The 21,964-nt window shown below is 39.9% G+C and overlaps 2 protein-coding genes across 4 annotated transcripts in view; one reads left to right on the top strand and one right to left on the bottom strand.

Annotated features, from left to right (window-relative positions):
• Positions 1–3,462, top strand: part of AspRS (aspartyl-tRNA synthetase) — a 36,233-nt gene extending 32,771 nt beyond the window's left edge. For both annotated transcript variants that reach the window (XM_088265998.1, XM_088265997.1), the window contains exons 11-13: positions 542–653; positions 739–798; positions 3,272–3,462. In XM_088265998.1, the coding sequence (XP_088122124.1) occupies positions 542–653; positions 739–798; positions 3,272–3,375 (276 nt within the window). In that variant the 3' untranslated portion in view covers positions 3,376–3,462. The remainder of the gene's footprint in view (positions 1–541; positions 654–738; positions 799–3,271) is intronic.
• Positions 3,463–4,011: 549 nt separating this feature from the next.
• foi (solute carrier family 39 fear-of-intimacy) overlaps positions 4,012–21,964 on the bottom strand; it is a 21,047-nt gene continuing 3,094 nt past the window's right edge. The window contains exons 2-7 of one of the 2 annotated variants that reach the window (XM_088265996.1): positions 13,776–15,287; positions 10,490–11,532; positions 10,212–10,348; positions 9,765–9,845; positions 8,879–9,066; positions 4,012–6,885 (exon numbers count right to left, since the gene is read on the bottom strand). In XM_088265996.1, coding sequence (XP_088122122.1) covers positions 6,745–6,885; positions 8,879–9,066; positions 9,765–9,845; positions 10,212–10,348; positions 10,490–11,532; positions 13,776–15,065 — 2,880 coding nt within the window. In that variant the 5' untranslated portion in view covers positions 15,066–15,287 and the 3' untranslated portion in view covers positions 4,012–6,744. Of the gene's footprint in view, positions 6,886–8,878; positions 9,067–9,764; positions 9,846–10,211; positions 10,349–10,489; positions 11,533–13,775; positions 15,291–21,964 lie in introns of both variants that reach the window. The other variant, XM_088265995.1, reaches the window with a different exon arrangement.

The raw sequence follows: 21,964 nt of genomic DNA on the forward strand, positions 1-21,964 counted from the left end.
TATACATAACAAACAATATTCAAGGCGTATATATTAAAAGTAAGCAAGAAGACTTAAAGGTGTAGAAGAATCCCGCTTCGGAAAACTCCTTCGGACACATGGAACAGATCAATATCCAATGTGATATTGTTCAACATAGCGGTAACTCTTCCTACAGGCATAACCATCGGCAGGTTGGTCCTGTGTATAGGAATGTGAAACAATCTATGCCGACGCTGTCTTAGGTAACTATCGGGAACATACAGACCAATGCTCCGGATAATTTCAGGATTATCCATCATACCGCGCAACAATCGATAAAAATGCGTAATTAAATACACATTCCTTCTAGTCTGTAGACTGTTGTAGCCAAGCATACCCTGGAGAAACTGGGTCGGGTAGAGCCAAGGATAGTAGCCGTATATAATATATATAAACCAGCCTGTGACGGTCGTCAGCCCCGTAAATGCCCAGACTTCATCTTTGATGAGATGTCAAAAAAAAATTTATCTGGTAACGTTGAAAAATTTGAAAAATTATCATGTATTATAATGTGTTACAGATATCATCCAACTCGTACGACATGTTCATGCGGGGGGAGGAGATCATTTCCGGAGCGCAGAGGATCCACGACCCGGACTTCCTCACGGAGCGGGCCAAGCACCACAACATCGGTGAGTCCCCGTCCCGTATGACGCCCTCCGGATGTGCCGCAACCGATTCCGGACTGACGCCTAATAATGTGTGGTCTGCTTTCAGATATCAGCAAGATCGCCGCGTACATTGACTCCTTCCGGCTGGGATGCCCGCCTCACGCAGGTGAGCCCTTAATGATATTTTTGAATCCCATGTCTAAATTTTTCTCAAAATCCTAACAGAATGTTATTCCAGCGTAAAAATCCTGGTATTCAAAATGACCCATGACAAATTGCCAACATATCAAATTGCCAACATATCAAAATGCTTTAGCTTTTGCTTTTGATACATTAAAATGCCAACATACCAAAATGCTAATAACGGCTTTTGCTTTTAATAATAATAAAACCCTTATCCGCACCCCAATGGTGCATAGGGCACTGCGTCATATAAACGCAGTGTTATCTTGATCGTTTACACATGAAGGAAAGGTGATCAGCCCTCCGCTTCAGGTACCAGTCCAGGGTAATATTGAATAAATATGACAGTGAAAAAATCACTTATATTTATTTTACCCCCCTTCAGAATCGCACCCGGGACCTCCAGAACGGTAGCCGAATGTGCTGACCATTACAGTACGGAGGCGGACAAACTGCTTTTGATACATTAAAATGCCAACATACCAAAATGCTAATAATGGCCTTTGCTTTTGATACATTAAAATGTCAACATACCAAAATGCTAATGGCTTTTGCTTTTGATACATTAAAATGTCAACATACCAAAATGCTAATGGCTTTTGCTTTTGATACATTAAAATGTCAACATACCAAAATGCTAATGGCTTTTGCTTTTGATACATTAAAATGTCAACATACCAAAATGCTAATGGCTTTTGCTTTTGATACATTAAAATGTCAACATACCAAAATGCTATAGGCTTTTGCTTTTGATACATTAAAATGCCAACATACCAAAGTGCTAATGACCTTTGTTTTTGATACATTAAAATGCCAACATACCAAAATGCTAATGACTTTTGCATTGAATACATTAAAATGCCAACATATCGAAATGAAAATAGCTCAAAATTACAACAATTCAAAATAGCTCTAAATTGTAAAACATTCCAATGCTAACAGCTCCGTGTTCCGTCTGATCTAAAGGAGGATAACAAAATTTAAAATGCTCATAGTTCAAAAGTGCAAAATTAAAATGCCAAAAGTTCAAAACATTAAAATACTAATGGCTCAAAAATCCAACATATCGACATAACGACATCAAAATGACAGCATGTACCTTGAAAATCCAATATATCAAAATGACAGTAGCTTAAAATGCCAGTATCTTAAAATCATATTTTCCCATATACTTATTTATATTTTACACATATGTGCACATGTAGAATAAGCTATGTTTACATTATTTTTAATTTTTAAAATTTAAATCACAATTTATACATATTTAAAACTTTTTTTTTTATTTTAACCTAATAAAAAGGAAAAAGTTAAGAATGTAAACATTTTACAATTTTCATAAAATGAACTCTTGATCATTTGCCCATTCCTTTATTTTGCCTTTGTTCCATATTTTATTTTGACCTCTAACCTCCGTCGGCAACAAATTAAATATGTTTGTAACGACATATTGCAGTGTTGGACTCCCATATTTACTGTTAATTCTTGGGACTATCAAACCTTCGTTGTGGGTAAATCCTGTATCATGGTTGTGTACTAAAGGATTTCGATATTACAATCAAATGATTTCTACTACTACTACCATCACGCCGTTTCCCCGCAGGGGTAGGCAGAGAGGATGGAACGCCACACTCTTCTGTCCTGACATACACTCCTCGCCTCCTTCACATCCATACATCTAGTCATACATGCCCTCCGATTACGCAGACTTTTGACACCGCCAGATTTTAGGTTCTGATTGATCTGATGGTGCCAAGTCTTTTTCGGTCGTCCACGTTCTGTTTTCCCTCTCACATTCGCCACATATATTTTCTTAGTCATTCTCTCGCTATCCATTCGCTCCACATGTCCATACCACCGCAAAGAGCTCTTTCTAATCTTTTCAATTATTCCTCGTTCAGCCTTACATTCCTTTCTTATATCGTCGTTTTTGATTCTGTCATACAATGATTTTCCACACATTCGTCTGAGGGAGCGCATTTCAACAGCGTTCACTCTGCTTTCATCCTTCCTTTGCCAGTTCCATGTTTCGCTTCCATACATTAGTGTCGGTACTAGTACGCCGTTGTGAACCGCTAGCTTGGCTTCCATGGACATATTCTTATTCCCAATCACTCTGTTCAAAGCACCATTTATTCTATTCCCTGCATTCACTCTTCTCTCAATATCCTTATCCACTTTTCCATCCCTTGTGAACATGCTTCCTAGATATAAAAATTCTTGCACCTGTTCTAGGGATTCATTGTGCACGATAATCTTGCATTCTGTCAAATCTTTCTCTCTTTCAAACACCATGACCTTTGACTTACCTTCATTCATTGCCAGATCATTTTCCATACATACATCGTACATTCTTGATACTATTAGTAAATGATTTCGATATTACAAAAAAAAAAATGTTTCAGTGTGCCGAGCGGTTCTATGGGCACTGTCCGAGCTAAAATTGACTGGTTTTCCAGGCGGCGGTATCGGTCTGGAGAGGGTGGTGATGCTGTACCTCGGGCTGGACAACATCCGGAAGACCAGCATGTTCCCGAGGGACCCCAAGAGGATCACTCCCTGAAGACTTCCGCCATCCTCATACAAACATGTCTCAAATCAACCATTTGGAAAAATATATATATAAATAAATAAAGTTCTGATTTTTTAAGCATTTATTTAACTAACTAACCATCACGCCGCTTCCCCGCAGGGGTAGGCAGAGAGAATAGAACGCCACACCACTCTGTCTTTGCAAACTTCACTTTTATAAAATTAACTTTTTATATGGGTATGTTGTTAACATAGTGGTGAGAACAACATCCCGCAGCCGTGTGAATACCCACATAGTCTGGCAAGTCATTCAAGAATGGTCTCTCCTTAAAGTCACTCATTCGGAGCTAACAAGTAACTTATTTATAGAATTTATTAGAATGTCCGCCTCAGTAGTGTAATGGTCAGCACGCCCGGCCTCCGTTCTGGAGGTCCCGGGTTCGATTCCCAGGGGGGGTCAAATAAATATAAGTGATTTTTTTCACTTTGATATTTATTCAATATTACCCTGGGCTGGTAACTGAAGCGGAGGGCTGATCGCCTTTCCTTCATGTGTTGATGATTAAGATAACACTGTTTTTATATGATGCAGTGCCCTATGCACCATCGGGGTGCGGATAAGAGTCAGAAGAAGGTTACCTATAGGGTGTTAAGAAAAAATCTCGAAAACCATTAATTTTTTATTACAATAACAGATATGTAAGAAAATTACAAACCATTTAGATAGTAAATTATAAATTTAAGCTTCCGAGGAGGTGACGCCTCGTACAATGTGTAGTCACCCCGGTACAAGCACTCTCACCGTGCGTCTCTATCTCTCTAGCCCTCTCTCGCTCTCTCCGATCCAAGCGCCCAAGTTGCTATCGCGTACGAGCGAGACGCAGGTACACACTGTCTCACTACAACCGCCGCCAAAATTTCATCAATGCAAACAGCTCATCAATTCGTAACTGTAATTCGAAAAATATTTGCAAAAAATCTTTTGGATTTTGTGGTTAGCGCGCCAGGCTACCGTGCCGCAGGTCCCGGGTTCGATTCCCAAGAGGGTCAAAATAAATATTAGTGATGTTTCAGCCTAATATTTATTAAATATCTCCCTGGACTGGTACCTGAAGCACAGGGCTGATCTTCGTGTATTTAACGATCAAGATAATACTGCTTCTACACGATGCAGTGCCCTATGCACCAATGGGTGCGGATAAGGGTTAGAATAGATTTTTTTGCAAACATTTTTTGAGCTTTGGTCCCTTCTGTTAGATCAATGAGTTTTACTGTGCGAAAGGCTATATCTGTTAGCTATGTATGTTTTCAGTTGAAGATAGTATGAAATAATGGCGGCTGCCGGTAATGCGGCACAAACTGTGTGCCGGACACGCCGCTGGCACTATCCATGCCGGCACAGACTGCGAGTCAAGGCCAAAATGGATACTATCCAAACTGTCATAGACTGTGCCACGTGCATTGTAGATACTATTCAATCTGTCTTAGACTGCGTGCCAAGCCCAAGATCGACTCTATCTAAGTTGGCACAGACTGTGTGACAAGCCCAAGATAGAAACTATCTAAGTTGACACAGCCTGCGTGCCAAGCCCAAGATGGATACTATCCAAGCTGGCACACACCTTGTGCCAAGCCCAACTTAGAACAGACTTGTGCCAAACGCGCTTTGGCCATTATACTATGTGCTAAGCCCACAGTATAAAGGCTAGACTGCGTGCCAAGCCGCTGTAAACACAATCCGAGTCACACAATGCATGCCAAGAGCGGCTGGCACTAGCCAACCGGCGCAGACCTCCCGCCAATACGAAGAACAACCAAAGATTACATCACACCGTTTCATCACAAAATCAACCAATCATCTTACAAGACTTTTAAAATTATAAAAACATACAAAAAAAATTGTTGTATTTAAAAATTCTCATCTTTTAAAAAATAAACTTAACATCTTCACATCACCGGCTCAAAACTGAGTTGTTATAGTCTAAAAGTGGGCGCGCCATCCTCGCCCGGACAGAACGTCCTAAGTACCACGACGGAAAAAAAAAATAGCGCAATATTCGGCATTAAACTTAAATAAACAATACAAACTAATCAATTCACAAATAAGATTAAAGACTAAATAAGAAATATCGTTAAAACTGACATCCCGGTCCACTCCGCTACCGATAGCACCCAAACCGACATACGGGCAGAACAAAATAACGCGGAAATATGCATTACACAAATCGCTCACTCCTTTCGACAACGTCACGTATCAAAAATCGTCAATTTTCAGTTGTGCATGTTTTCGGAATGCCCAGAAAATGTACTATATCCCAGCAAAAGCGGCATATTTTAAACTTAATATTTACCCGCTACAGGGCAGAAAGTGTTGTTTTTGCATTTTGAAGAAAAGGTATTGTTTATTTATTTTTTTAAATATACTCAATATTTTTCAAATGGAGACTAAACATTCAGGTTTTACCTAAAAAGATCTGTTGCACAGTTAAAATTTCAATAAGTGGCTTGATATTTATTTTTAATACATTTTATTGTATTTTTAAACATTAAAAACGATCTCCTGAAAAATCAAGTTTTTTATATATATAATGTTGTTGAAAGGAGTGAGCGAAATATACAAATTTACATAAGAAAAAAAGTTAATACACAAATTAGCGCACATTTGCGCACATCCTCTCAAACTGTGCATATTTGCACAAACACTCCACCAAAGTGACGCGCTCTTTTAAAATGTTTTATAAAAATCACAAACACGTGCGCAGGCTAGTCCATCAAAATTGAGCTTATTTTGCCAAAATGCACAATTGCATATAAAGATTGCTTTCAAACCGCGTTTCTTTTAGTCATTTAAAATTGCGCACAGTTCTTCAAAAATTGCGCTCAGTTCACCAAATTGCGCACAATGCTTCAAAAAAAATTGCGCACAGTTCACCAAATTGCGCACAATTATCAAAAATATTGCGCACAGTTCACCAAAATTGCGCACATCCAAGAGAATTTTAAAAAACTTCATAGAAATATACATACATTATACGATACCGCGATTTTTGTTAAGCCCCGTATATAAAACAAACAGAAACAATATTTTTTTTGTATCACAATCGATACAATATTATGTAACGTAACTTAAAAATATATATATATATATATATAGAAATAATACTATAATTTTGTACACTCTGGTAGGAGAGAATATTTTAAAATGACGTGCGGTCATTTTGTAAAATTACACAGAGGTCAGCGATTAATGTCAATTCGTCGCGTGAAAAGGCGTCTCCTGAATCCCGGAGACGGAGCCGCCATAACAGCCGACGAGAGAAGCCAAACGCGTCTGGCCGATCATCACCATCAGCATGTACAGACGAGGCGGCTGAAGTCGGGCTGCGGATGGCCCCGCCGGCTAGCCAAAGAGCCTCTTGAGGTCGTGCTCGTACATGGCGATGAGCAGCATGATGCCGATGCCGCACGCGAGCCCCGACAGCTGCAGTAGGCACTGGCACAGCGAGCCCTCGTTGGAGTGGGAGGAGGACAGCTCGGGAATCTGGAACAGATGAAATAAAATAAAACAGCAACTCGTGATAATATCGTAATCCAACTTTAAAAAAAAAATTCAATAGGAACATTATAAGGAAAATAACTCCTGTGATTGGAGATAATCCAGATTTTGTGAACAAGTATTTGGACACACTTATGAATAACCCGCAAAGCCTCTATTAGAGGCTTGTCTGCAGTTAGTATAGTAAGGATAGGGAAGTTAAATATGAAACAAACATCACAAACACCCAGACCAATTGAAAATAAATCTTTCTTGAATTCATTTTGTAATCGGCGGGAATCGAACTCGCGACGCTAGTTTCGCTGTCGAACGTGCAAGACCTGTGTGCGCAGTTTTGCTGCTGCAAGCAGTTCTGCCACTATGAGCAGTTGTCTGTTTTTTTTCTATTTGTATACATTTATTTAAATAACAATTTTTAAATACATAGAATTTTTTTTGTTGCAGAGACCCACCAAGCCACCTTGTGTGTCTTGTCGGTGGAGTTCTTTTTTAATACATTCTTCATAGTTTTTAACGATTTTAACCTAATATACACACAAAAAAAGAGAGAAAAATTAAGAATGTAAACATTTTACAATTTTCATAAAATGAACTCTTGATCATTTCCCCATTCCTTTATTTTGCCTTTGTTCCATATTTTATTTTGACCTCTAACCTCCGTCGGCAACAAATTTAAAATGTTTGTAACAATATATTGCAGTGTTTTTAATAGATTTATATTATCCACTGACACTTGGTGATGGAATTGCATTTTAATATATTATTAGATTAAAACCAATATTTTTAGCTTTTCCACTTTATTTTTATTTGACCAGCGACCGGGTTTCGTCGTTACCGACATCAGCAGACTGGTGGGAGGCTATACAAATTGTTGTGTTATAACACATAATATATATATATACAAAAAAATTATATCAAATCATGGTTATCAACTCCTGCCTTGTTTTATATATAACATAACAATTTGCATAGCCTCCCACCAGTCTGATGATGTCGGTAACGACGAAACCCGGTTGCTGGTCAAATAAAAATAAAGTGGAAAACTTAAAAATATTGGTTTTAATCTAATAATATATTATATTGCAGTGTTGGACTCCCATATTTATTGTTAATTCTTGGGACTATCAAACCCTGTGTGCGCAGTTTTGCTACTCTCAGCAGTTAGTAGCTGCCACGGTTAGTAGTTGCCTCTATGCAGTTCTGGCATAGAATCTGCTGAGAGCAATCGTCTGTGTGCGTAGTTTGCTACTGTGAGCAGCTATGTGTGCGTAGTTTAGGTCTATGTGCGCGTAGTTTAGGTCTATATGTGCGTAGTTTGGGTCTATATGTGCATAGTTTAGGTCTACGTGTGCGTAGTTTAGGATTATCTGTGCGCAGTTTAGGTCTATGTGTGCGTATTTTGGGTCTATATGTGCATAGTTTAGGTCTACGTGTGCGTAGTTAAGGTCTATGTGTGCGTAGTTTAGGTCTATGTGCGCGTAGTTTAGGTCTATATGTGCGTAGTTTGGGTCTATATGTGCATAGTTTAGGTCTACGTGTGCGTAGTTTAGGATTATCTGTGCGCAGTTTAGGTCTATGTGTGCGTATTTTGGGTCTATATGTGCATAGTTTAGGTCTACGTGTGCGTAGTTAAGGTCTATGTGTGCGTAGTTTAGGTCTATGTGCGCGTAGTTTAGGTCTATATGTGCGTAGTTTGGGTCTATATGTGCATAGTTTAGGTCTACGTGTGCGTAGTTTAGGATTATCTGTGCGCAGTTTAGGTCTATGTGTGCGTATTTTGGGTCTATATGTGCATAGTTTAGGTCTACGTGTGCGTAGTTAAGGTCTATGTGTGCGTAGTTTAGGTCTATGTGTGCCGTGTCTGAGTTGAACAGTTGTAAGAGTTCTGAGCAGCTGTCTATTTGCGCAATTCTGCCACGGTGAGCAGTCACAGTTCCATCTCCGAGAGCAGTTGAGAGTTATCATCATGCTTGCTTACCATGTCCACGAGCGCGATGTAGAGGAACATGCCGGCGGCCGCGGCGAAGATCCACGCGGTGGCCTCGGGCGTGTGGCCGGCCGCGATGCCCACCACCATCCCCAGCAGGCACAGGATGGAGGACAGCAGGTTGTAGCACACGGCGCGCCGGGCCGACATGCCCGCCTTCAGCAGCACCGCAAAGTCACCTGAGAGGTCACAAGACAACATTAATAAGATACACATCCTAGGTCACGAATCAACATGAAATGGAAACACATCCCAGGTCAGGAGACAACATAAATTGGAAACACATCCTAGATCATAAGTCAAAATAAATTGGACACACATCCTAGGTCATGAGTCAACATGAATTGGAGACACATCCTAGGTCACAAGTCAACATGAATTAGAGACACATGCTAAGTCACGAGTAAACATAAATTAGAGACACATCCTAGGTCACGATCAACATGAATGAAAGGCACCTGGGAGTTCACATTCAACATGACGGTCCGAGGTCACAAATTAACTTTGCGAGGCGACAATGTAATATGAACCAGTCGTCTGAGAGGCAGTGACTCTGGGTTAACTGTAGACGAACACAAGGTTGAGACGCTATATGAATAATAGTCGTATGTAAGGTTAAAGTTTAACGCTAATCAAAGCTGAATACAAGGTCATTATTCAACATGAACCATAGCCACACTTAAGGTCAAAATATTTCAGATAAATGGCATCACGTGAGGTTGTGATTTCACAAGTCGTAGTCACAAGTAAGGTCACGATTCAACATGTACCAAAGCAAATGCAGGGTCATAATACCACATTAACCATAGCCACACGTCAGGTCACGCATCAACACGTGCCACAGCCACACATAAGGTCATTATTTATAAAAACTTACCAATTTCATGTGGAAGTTCGTGGCACAGCACGGCAATAGCAGTCGAGAACCCTCCGGCAATATTGCTGGAGAATGCCGCTCCTAAAATTAAATAAAAAATAAACAAACTACTTCTTTTTTATATTAAAAGCATTAACCTAACCACAAAGTTAACAATGCTTTTAATGTACAATATAAAATACCACACCAATCTGTATTTGCGGACAATCTTTGTCTCTTCCACATTCGTGCATCTCCGCTGATTATTCCAACTCCTAAATTGACCGAGTATTTGAAATACTTGACCATGCTAAGATTTCCTCTGCTTCTACTACCAACCTCATTTGTCTCGTACTTAGTTTCACTATCTTTTGGCGAATTTGAAATACTTGACCATGCGGAGTTGGTCTTCCTCTGCTTCTACTACCAACCACATTCCCCTCGTCTCACTATCTCAAGGCATCTCACCAATGGCCATTCCGTCAGTAAAGTTGTGCAGCCCGTCGCCCATGATGACCATCCAGACGACGGAGCTCAGGCTGGACGGCGGCGAGTGCACGTGCCCGTGCGAGTGCGAGTGCCCGTGGTGCGTCTGCGAGTGCTCCCTGCAAGCACACAAACAGAGTTAGCTCGCAGGCCAAACTGAGTCAACGAATCGCAACATTTTGAGTGTGTGCCCCATGCACCATTGGGTGCGGAAAAGGGTCTAAAGAATAAATAACTAAAAGAAAAATTGAGATAGGTACCTCAGAATGACGGTGTACTCTTCCGGGTTGAACTTCTTCAATTCCAGGCTATCGATCTCCGTGGCGCGGTCGGCGCTGCGCGAGCGCACGTGGCCCTCCTTCTTCTTGCCGCCATTGGCCTCGGGGCGCGGGGGGCCCTCGGGGCGCGCCGCCTCGGCCCCGGGCGCCGCCAGCAGCGCGTCGCCGGGTCCCGCGCCGCCTACCACGCTCAGCCGCTGCGCCGCCTCCGTGGCGATCTCGTCGTAGCAGTACGGGTACTCCGAGTACTTGTGCTTACAGATCTTGCCCGAGGGCTCCTCGGCGCGCCGCCCGCCGGGCCTGAAGACCGAGAGCGCCGCCGGCAGCTTGAGGAGACCGCCCTTGTCGTTGCGCACGACGCGCACCGTCGGCGGGAACTTGTTCGTCTCGGCAGCGCTGCGCATGCGGCGCTTGCGCCACTCCGTTATGAGCATCAGCCCCTTCTCCGTGAAGTAGAAGAAGACCACGCCCATCATGGCAACGAGTCCTTTCCACATGCTGTCCGTGTGCGAGTGAGCGTGGCCGGATGATAGAGCGTGCGGTAGCAGGTGCAACAACGCGTCTCCGGACAGAGTCCCGACTGCCAACGCTACGAAGAACTGCAGGATCTGTTGGTAGTACGCGTGATGCATTATAGGGATGACGGCTACTCCGAGTAGCCCGCAGGCGCTGATGGCTAAGATGCAGAGCGAGGAGTAGGTCCAGACAGCGGTGCGGTTTTCCGAAGCCTCTCCCGATCCCTCGTCATCGTGATCCGATGTAGAATAAGATCCTGAATCAGGATATTCTCTCTCTACCACGCATCCTTGTCGCTCGTATGAGGTCGGCGCTACCTTCTGATAGAGCAAGATGGGGCATATCCGTCGTAGGAGCTTCGCTCCGACGCGTACATTCGTCTTGAAGACCCTTAGCGATTGGTTGGCAGGTGTTGCGGACTCAGGTGGATGTGTGTGGGTGTGTGCGTGGCCCAGAGAGTTGTCTTGCTGTAGGTTGAGACTGGACACCAAATCGGCGCTGTTCACGCACTGAAATAAACATGATAAAAAACAATTAACATACGAATCCTGCAAACTGCCAGTGAACACATATCGCCCACTCCTTTCAAGAACGTTATAAATAAAAAAACTTGATTTTTCAGGAGAAAGCTTTTAAAGTTTAAAAATATAATACAATGTTTTCAAAATAAATATCAAGCCACTTACTGAACTTTTTACTGTGCAACAGATCTTTTTAGGTAAAAACCTGCTGGTTTTTTCTCCATTTGAAAAATATTTAGTATATTTAAAAAAATAATTAAACAATACCTTTTCTTCAAAATGCAAAAACAACACTTTCTGCCCTGTAGCGGGTAAATATTAAATTAAAAATATGCCTCTTTTTCTGGGATATAGTACATTTTCAGGGCATTCCGAAAACGTGCACAACTGAAAATTGACGATTTTTGATTTATGACGTTCTTGAAAGGAGTGAGCGATATGTGGAGGCCCTCAACAAAAAGTCACATTTCCAATATTGTTTAAAATATTTATATACTTCAAACCCCTGCTAAAAATACTTAAAAAACAGCGTTAATTAAATTCCGCTATATTCACGAAACTTGCCTTCTGACCCATATTTGCATTTTTTGGAAAATCGACTTACATGGATCTGGCGGATTTCGAAAGTAAGCGACACAATTCAAAGCTGAAAAAACCGTAAAACAAATTTAAGAGGCGAATGTAGTGTCGAAGAATGAGGAAAACTTGAAAATGACGCGGAGACGAGTCACCCGGTGAATTCGTGTCACATTCCACATATGGGGAATGTGTTTATCTTTTAATAACACAATTAATAATATATAGTTCATTTGCCTCAAATGCGCAGTGTGACTACGTGTTATAATCCATTCATTGACCCCCTGTCCTATTTTTTTTTCATTATTTTAAATTCTTTTGCATTACATAGCATAAATTCAAATACAATAAAATATGAATAAAATATAAAAATGAATACAAAAAAAGATCCCACAAAGGCATGGCCTATGTGTGGGTATACATATTATATAATATATATATATATATATATATACCCACACATGGACTGGTACCTGAAGCGGAGGGCTGATCACCTTTCCTTCGTGCGTAAATGATCAAGATAACACCGCGTTTATATGGCGCAGTGCCCTATGCACCATTGGGGTGCGGTAAGGGTTTTATTATTACTATTAAATGCATTGATGTTTATTTTTGTTCCAAGCAAAAGTGACTTAAGTGGCCCTCCTGAACGTTTTACGTTTTGGTAGTTGGTCACTTTCTCCTGTACGACTACGATATGTTTACTCTTGTTTAATATACTTAAAAGTAATTATTATTTTTTAAGACAATTATTACATTCTATTTTTTGACATCTCATCAAAGATGAAGAAGAATATGGAAGTCTGGGCATTTACGGGGCTGACGACCGTCATAGGCTGGTTTAAGTGATCACTTTACACACGTGTAACATTCACCAATTCTACCCATTATTGACAACCACACTACTCAAATTCTTGGAAGTTCTATATATATATATGAATGATATATATATATAAGGAACTTCTACTACTACTGCTACTACTACTACCATCACGCCGTTTCCCCGCAGGGGTAGGCAGAGAGGATGGAGCGCCACACTCTTCTGTCCTGACATACACTCCTCGCCTCCTTCACATCCATACATCCAGTCATACATGCCCTCCGATTACGCAGACTTTTGACACCGCCAGATTTTAGGTTCTGATTGATCTGATTGTGCCAAGTCTATATATATAGGAACTTCTATATATATGTGATTATAATCCAGGATTCGGATCTCACATACTAATATAAGAGTTTCTGCTTAATAAAAAGCTTCTTTACATCTCACCAATAGATGTCTCTAGTGAAGTTCTAGTGATTCAAGAACAAGGTTTCTAAATTGGTTCATATATACATAGAACTTCCAAGAATTTGAGTAGTGTGGTTGTCAATAATGGGTAGAATCGGTGAATGTTACACGTGCGTAAAGTGATCACTTAAACCAGCCTATGACGGTCGTCAGCCCCGTAAACGCCCAGACTTCCATATTCTCCTTCATCTTTGATGAGATGTCAAAAAATAATATGAAAATGACTCCTGTGATTGGAGATAATCCAGATTTTGTGAACAAGTATTTGGACACACTCAAAATGTTGTAAACAATTATTACATTTATTAAACGGCTACGACCGTAAATGAAGAAATTAAAATAACGATGTAGCGAGGGTACTCACCACAACGTTTGTGGAGTTGGAACGGACTCCGTTGACGACAGCCTCGATAGGAGGAAGCTGAGCAGCCCCCGACGGCTCCAACACCATGCGGTCCAAGTCCAGCTTCTTCAGCATCTGGTCGAAGCCGGCCAGGTCCATGGTCATCGAATCCCTGTCTCCGAACTGCATGAACAGCTTCTTGACGTAGAAGTCCACGTCTATGTTCTTCAACGCCACTTTGTAGTCTGTCGTCGACGCGTTGCCGGCCTTGGCCGAGCCGTCCTGCAGATGTGCGTCTCTTTTTCTCCTTCTCGACCGAGTGTCCTCTGCGCTCTCTGCGGATCGGTCCATATGGCTCCATCTAGAGTCCTCGGGGAGTCGGTCTAACTGGTTCAATTTGGACTCTTCGGATGATCGGTCTAAATGGCTCGATCTAGAGTTCTCGGTGGATCGGTCTAAATGGCTCGATTTAGAGTTCTCGGTGGATCGGTCTAAATGGCTCAATCTAGAGTTGTCGGTGGATCGGTCTAAATAGTTCAATCTAGAGTCTTCCGAGGATCGGTCTAGCTGGTGTAATCTAGAGTCCTCGGTGGGTCGGTGTAATCGGTTTAATCTAGAGTTCTCACGGTCTAACTGGTCCGATCTATAGTCTTCGGTGGATTGATCTAACTGATTCAATCTAGAGTTCTCATGGTTTAACGGGTTCGATCTAGAGTCCTCAGGCTGCAACCGATCCATCGTTTTTAACCTTCCGCCTGCCGTCTGGCGATTCATTCCTAAATCGACGCGATTGTCGTCAAAAATGTTTACAACAACCTCAGGTGCGTCGTTTTTACGCGACCAAACTTCGCTTAATCTAGCATTCTTATTATCGAACCTTCCCAAATGCGGATTCAAACCAATCCGGCTTTCAATGTCTCTAATTCTGGATGCGTCGTCTTCAGACATCGCCTCATGGGAATTGTCATTCTCTAAACTTACAAACTTGTTCCTGCGCTGCCTTACACCGTCTCTTACGAGGTTTATTCTGTTACGACGCGCGCGGCTCTCGTAATACCGACTCTTGAGATTCTCATCACGGTACGGCAGCCAATCGACGGTAGACACGAACCCCCCACTTCTCACGTAATAGTCTCCGGGATACCGGTCTTCCGGGAGATCTCCGATCCCTTTGATCCTCTCCGGCCTGAAGTCCCGGTACTCTGCGGGGTCTTCCGACAGCGCCGCGGACCCATCGTGAGCGCTACACGACAGATGAGACGCACACAGAAGGCAAATGCACACAGTAACTAAATGATGAGAAGACGCCATTTTTTAAAAACTAAATTTAAACCAAATAAAAATTAGGAACGATAATTTTATCAAGATTGAAAGCACCAGTTTTATATTTAAAAAATTAAATCACAAATTTTAAAAAAACTATTCGATTTTGGTATTCAGTTAGCACAATTTTTTGTCCATTGAGCGTTTTAATTTATCTTTTTAAGACTATAGCGTCTGCTGCTTCCATACCACTTCAAGAGATCTTCATAGCTTCTGGAACAAAAAATTAATTTTTTCAGTCAAATTTCATCAAAGTTACAGCAACTTAATTTTATTTAAACCCAGGCAACATTTGTGGGGTTCCTCACCAAAAACTTACATTTCCAATATAGCACAAAAATATCATTTAAATGCAAATTTGTCCTGTTGACTGTATTCTATGGAAATCTTAATTAAAGTTGCGAAAAAACGTGACCAATCCTGTGTTAAACCAATATGAAATCATTAAATTGCACCAAAACCTAACAATTTTACAAGCTAGAATTCCTGATTACCTAAAATCGTAATAATATTAAAAATACTTAAAATTTAGACGGAAATTATAGGAGATTCACTATTACTTTAGACGGAAATTAAACATTATTTACGAGATTCATTGTTAATGTAGACGTAAATTAATCATTGTTTACGAGATTCATTGTTAATTTAGACGATAATTAATCGTTGTTTACGAGATTCATTGTTAATTTAGACGTAAATTAATCATTGTTTAGGAGATTCATGGTTAATTTAGACGGAAATTAAACATTACATACGAGATTCATTGTTAATATAGACGGAAATTAAACATTACATACGAGATTCATTGTTATTTTAGACGGAAATTAAACATTATTTAGGAGATTCATTGTTATTATAGACGGAAATTAAACATTACATACGAGATTCATTGTTAATATAGACGGAAATTAAACGTTACTTACGAGATTCATTGTTAATTTAGACGGAAATTAATCATTGTTTACGAGATTCATTGTTATTTTAGACGGAAATTAAACATTATTTACGAGATTCATTTGTTAATTTAGAAGGAAGAAATATCTGAATAAACATTTTAAAATCAAATATAAAAATTATTATGTTACTGGCTGAAGAGACATATGTTTCAAATGAAATATTATTTAGTAATGTTGACATAAAGTTACTATTGGTTTCGGGAGCAGCGACTCAAATGGCAAAACGCACCACAAACATATAGCGAATTCATACATAATAAAAATAGTTTATAGTATGAATAACTCTCCTCACGTAACATACTGGACATTCACAAGCGCCGGTGTTTCAGTTCTAATTATACATCGACACGCTCTGGAAATAAGGTCGTACCTACGAAATATCTAATTTACATGCGAGCGATATCAAATTTATGACCATCACTTTTTTTTTTAAGTGATCCGCCTCCGTGGCGTAACGGTTAGCGTGTTTGGCTACCGTATTAAAATAAATACATATTAGTTATTTTCACTCTAATATTTATCATTTTATATTACCCTGGACTGGTAGCTGAAGCGCAGGAGCGATCACCTTGCCTTCGTGTAAGTAACGATCAAGATAACACTGCGTCAAGACGATGCAGTGCCCTATGCACCATTGGGTGCGGTATTAAAAATTTATAAATCAGTTATAGCAAATAAAAGCCCAACAGCGAATGCTAAACTTGCAGTACACAATGGAGTCCTGGTACCAACCCTAATCTGTGAAAGCGAAGCATGGAGTTGGCGAAATAAGGATGAAAGTAGACCGAATGCAGTCGGTCGATCTCTCAGTGCGGCAAAACCATGTATGGTAGATGTTCCAATGGTGATATAAGGAAAGGGTGCAAGGCTGAGATAAGCACTATCCAGCAAACTAAGGAAGGCGGGTTGAGATGGTTCGGACATGTTTGGACGGTAAAACAAATTTACGAGACGAATGTAATAATAAATAGAAACAGAGGAAGACCTAGGAAAACTTGGCATGATCAAGTTAATCAAACGCTTGGGCGTCTCCGGGTCAGGAGTAGGAATCATCGACAAGTGTGCATGAGGAGATGCACGAACGCCAAGACAAAGTGGTGTGGCGTTCTATTATCTCTGCCTACCCTTGCGGGGGGCAGCGTGACGGACGCGTACTGCTTAAGAAATGTTTAATACATAAATAAATAAATAAATTAACTAACATCAATACTTTTTTTTTCATTTTTTTTTTCTTCTTGATTTTGCGGATGCGACATTATGCGTCGGGCGTGTAGTCACACACATGTGAATAGGTGTGGGCGACTTATCTCTTCAAATTGAAGAAAATTGCATTTAAGTGTTCCCAATATAAAAAACGACCGTGACTCACAGCTTAAAAATAATAAAAAAATAAAAAAAATTGCCATCTCAAAAGAGATGAAGAAGAATATGGAAGCCAGGGCATTTACGGCGCTTACGACCGTCATAGGCTGGTTTAAGTGATCACATTGCACACGTGTAACATTCACCAATTCCACCCATGATTGGCAACCAAAATAATTAACTTACATTTTGAGTGTGTCCAAATACTTGTTCACAAATCTGGATCATCTCCAATTACAGGAGTTATTTTTCATATTATTTTTTGACATCTCATCAAAGATGAAGAAGAATATGGAAGTCTGGGCATTTACGGGGCTGACGACCGTCATGGGGTGGTTTATGTATTCACTTTACGCACGTGTAACATTCACCAATTCTACCCATTATTGACGACCACACTAGGTACCAAATTCTTGGAAGTTCTATATATGTGATCCAATTTTGAAAAATTGTTCTTGAATCACTAAATGCCCTGACCTCCATATTCTTCTTCATCTTTGATGATATGAGAATGATATGACAGTAACTCCTGTAATTGGAGATAATCCAGATTTTGTGAACAAGTATTTGGACACACTCAAAATGTTGTACACATATATTTTTTATGTTTAAAAAAAAAAAATAATAAACTATAATAATAATTGTCCGCCTTCGTAGTGTAATGGTCAGCACGCTCGACTACCGTTCTGGAGGTCCAGAGTTGCATATATATGAACCAATTTTAAAACATTGTTCTTGAATCACAACGACTTCACTAGAGACATCTGTTTCTGCTCAATAAAAAGCTTATTTTTATCTCACCAATAGATGATGAAATGTTAATATATCGCTCACTCCTTTCAAGAACGTCATAAATCAAAAATCGACAATTTTCAGCCGTGCGTGTTTTCGGAATGCCCAGAAAATGTACTATATCCCAGCAAAAGAGGCATATTTTCAACTTAATATTTACCCGCTTCAGGGCAGAATGTGCTGTTTTTGCATTTTGAAGAAAAGGTATTGTTTAATTATTTTTTTTAATAAACTAAACATTTTTCAAATGGAGAAAAAACCTTCAGGTTTTACCTAAAAAGATCTGTTGCACAGTAAAAAGTTCAATAAGTGATTTTTTCACTGTCATATTTATTCAATATTACCCTGGACTGGTACCTGAAGCTGAGGGCTGATCACCTTTCCTTCATGTGTAAACGATCAAGATAACACTGCATTTATATGACGTAGTGCCCTATGCACCATTGGGGTGCGGATAAGGGTTTTATTATGATTATTATAAAAAGTTAAATAAGTGGCTTGATATTTATTTAAAAAACATCGCGTTGTATTTTTAAACTTTAAAAACGCTCTCCTGAAAAATCAAGTTTTTTTATTTATGACGTTCTTGAAAGGAGTGAGCGATATCAAGACTGGATTGTCCCTTTGATTGTCCAGGGTTAAATATTTTAAATATTTTAAATTCACTGACAAGACCTATACTATGACATCTCTGATCGAACAGGCAATATTAATGATATTCAATTTAATATGAGTGACAGGCGATATAACAATAAGACTACACTCGCGATATACGATATCGGTCGCATATACCAGGTGTCGGCAACGTGCAGATCGCGAGCCACATATGACTCACTCCTTTCAAGAACGTCATAAATAAAAAAACTCGATTTTCAGGAGAACCTTTTTAAAGTTTAAAAACATAATACAATGTATTAAAAATAAATATCAAGCCACTTATCGAACTTTTTACCGTGCAACAGATCTTTTAAGGTAAAACCTGAAGGTTTTTTCTCCATTTGAAAAATATTTAGTATATTTAAAAAAATAATTAAACAATACATTTTCTTCAAAATGCAAAAACAACACTTTCTGCCCTGTAGCGGGTAAATATTAAGTTTAAAAATATGCCTCTTTTGCCTTTTGCTCTTTTGTTAAAAAATATGCCTCTAAGTTAAAAAATATAGTACATTTTCTGGGCATTCCGAAAACATGCACAACTGAAAATTTACGATTTTTGATTTATGACGTTCTTGAAAGGAGTGCGCGATATGTCTCTTTAGCCTTCCCCTCCCGGTGATATGTATTTACTACAACTCGAGATTAAAAATGAGAATATCAATTTAAAATGTAATAGATACAGACTGACAATTTTAGTATGTGAGATCCGAATCCTGGATTATAATCACACACATGAGAAACGCCAGAAAATACCATTTTCATTTTTATTATTAAGCTTATAATTTGACCAGATAATTTATTTACAACATGGGTGAATGTTACACGTGTGTAAAGTGATCACTTAAACCAGCCTATGACGGTCGTAAGCCCCGTAAATGCCCAGACTTCCATATTCTTCTTCATCTTTGATGAGATGTCAAAAAATAATATCAAAATAATAGAAATAAAAAGGACATTTTCTGGCGTTTCTCGTGCATGTGATTATAATCCAGGATTCGGACCTCACATACTAATATATAAGAGTTTCTGTTCGATAAAAAAAGCTTCTTCGTCTCACCAATAGATGTCGCTAGTAAAAATTCTAGTGATTATTGTACAATGCTTCAAAATTGGATCATATACCATATATTATATATTGAAATTCCAAGTTGGACCTCACATACTAATATATAAGAGTTTCTGCTCGATAAAAAAAAGCTTCTTCGTCTCACCAATAGATGTCGCTAGTAAAAATTCTAGTGATTATTGTACAATGCTTCAAAATTGGATCATATACCATATATTATATATTGAAATTCCAAGTTGGACCTCACATACTAATATATAAGAGTTTCTGCTCGATAAAAAAAAGCTTCTTCGTCTCACCAATAGATGTCGCTAGTGAAAATTCTAGTGATTATTGTACAATGCTTCAAAATTGGATCATATACCATATATTATATATTGAAATTCCAAGTTGGACCTCACATACTAATATATAAGAGTTTCTGCTCGATAAAAAAAAGCTTCTTCGTCTCACCAATAGATGTCGCTAGTGAAAATTCTAGTGATTATAGTACAATGCTTCAAAATTGGATCATATACCATATATTATATATTGAAATTCCAAGAATTTGAGTAGTGCGGCTGTCAATCGTGGGTAGAATTGGTGACTGTGACACGTGTGTCGGTCAAAGTGATCGGTTAAACCAGCCTATGACGGTCGTAGGCCCCGTAAATGCCATAAAATAATGTAAATTGAAGATAATCCAGATTTGTGGATAAGTGTTTGGACACACTCGAAAATTTGTCAACATATTGGAATTATTACATTTAAATCGGGGTATTTCTAGCATAGCAACACTACAAGTACTGGTATCCGAAGGGTTAAGCAGAGAGTGCTGAAATTCCATTTCATTTTGGTATTTGTGTCGCTCATTTGAAACACGATACGGGTTACATGATAACGTATTGCAAATTTTTAAGAGGCATTAAGAATGGCTGAGATAAGCATTATCCATCCAACTGAGGACGGTGCGTTGGGATGATTTGGGCATGTGAATCCCCATCGGCGAAAGCTAAACTGGCAGTATACAAAGGAATCCTTGTTTGTATAGAAGTGAAGCATGGAGTTGGCAAAAAAAGGATGAAAGTAGACTGAATACAGTCGGAATGCCATCTCTCCATGTATGGTAGATGTTCCAATGGTGATATAAGGAAAGGGTGCAAGGCTGAGATGAGCACTATCCAGCAAACTAAGGAAGGCGGGTCGGGATGGTTTGGGAAGGATGAGAGTAGACTGGATGCAGTCGGGATGCCATCTCTCAGTGCGGCAAGACCATGTATGGTAGATGTTCCAATGGTGATATAAGGAAAGGGTGCAAGGCTGAGATGAGCACTATCCAGCAAACTAAGGAAGGCGGCTTGGGATGGTTTGGGAAGGATGAGAGTAGACTGGATGCAGTCGGGATGCCATCTCTCAGTGCGGCAAGACCATGTATGGTAGATGTTCCAATGGTGATATAAGGAAAGGGTGCAAGGCTGAGATGAGCACTATCCAGCAAACTAAGGAAGGCGGCTTGGGATGGTTTGGGAAGGATGAGAGTAGACTGGACGCAGTCGGGATGCCATCTCTCAGTGCGGCAAGACCATGTATGGTAGATGTTAAAATGGTGATATAAGGAAAGGGTGCAAGGCTGAGATGAGCACTATCCAGCAAACTAAGGAAGGCGGCTTGGGATGGTTTGGGAAGGATGAGAGTAGACTGGATGCAGTCGGGATGCCATCTCTCAGTGCGGCAAGACCATGTATGGTAGATGTTAAAATGGTGATATAAGGAAAGGGTGCAAGGCTGAGATGAGCACTATCCAGCAAACTAAGGAAGGCGGCTTGGGATGGTTTGGGAAGGATGAGAGTAGACTGGATGCAGTCGGGATGCCATCTCTCAGTGCGGCAAGACCATGTATGGTAGATGTTCCAATGGTGATATAAGGAAAGGGTGCAAGGCTGAGATGAGCACTATCCAGCAAACTAAGGAAGGCGGCTTGGGATGGTTTGGGAAGGATGAGAGTAGACTGGATGCAGTCGGGATGCCATCTCTCAGTGCGGCAAGACCATGTATGGTAGATGTTAAAATGG

Source organism: Brachycentrus maculatus, unplaced genomic scaffold (assembly GCF_059751285.1).
Source record: "Brachycentrus maculatus isolate JH-2025_06_01 unplaced genomic scaffold, ASM5975128v1 h1tg000259l, whole genome shotgun sequence".
NCBI classification, from domain to species: domain Eukaryota; kingdom Metazoa; phylum Arthropoda; class Insecta; order Trichoptera; family Brachycentridae; genus Brachycentrus; species Brachycentrus maculatus.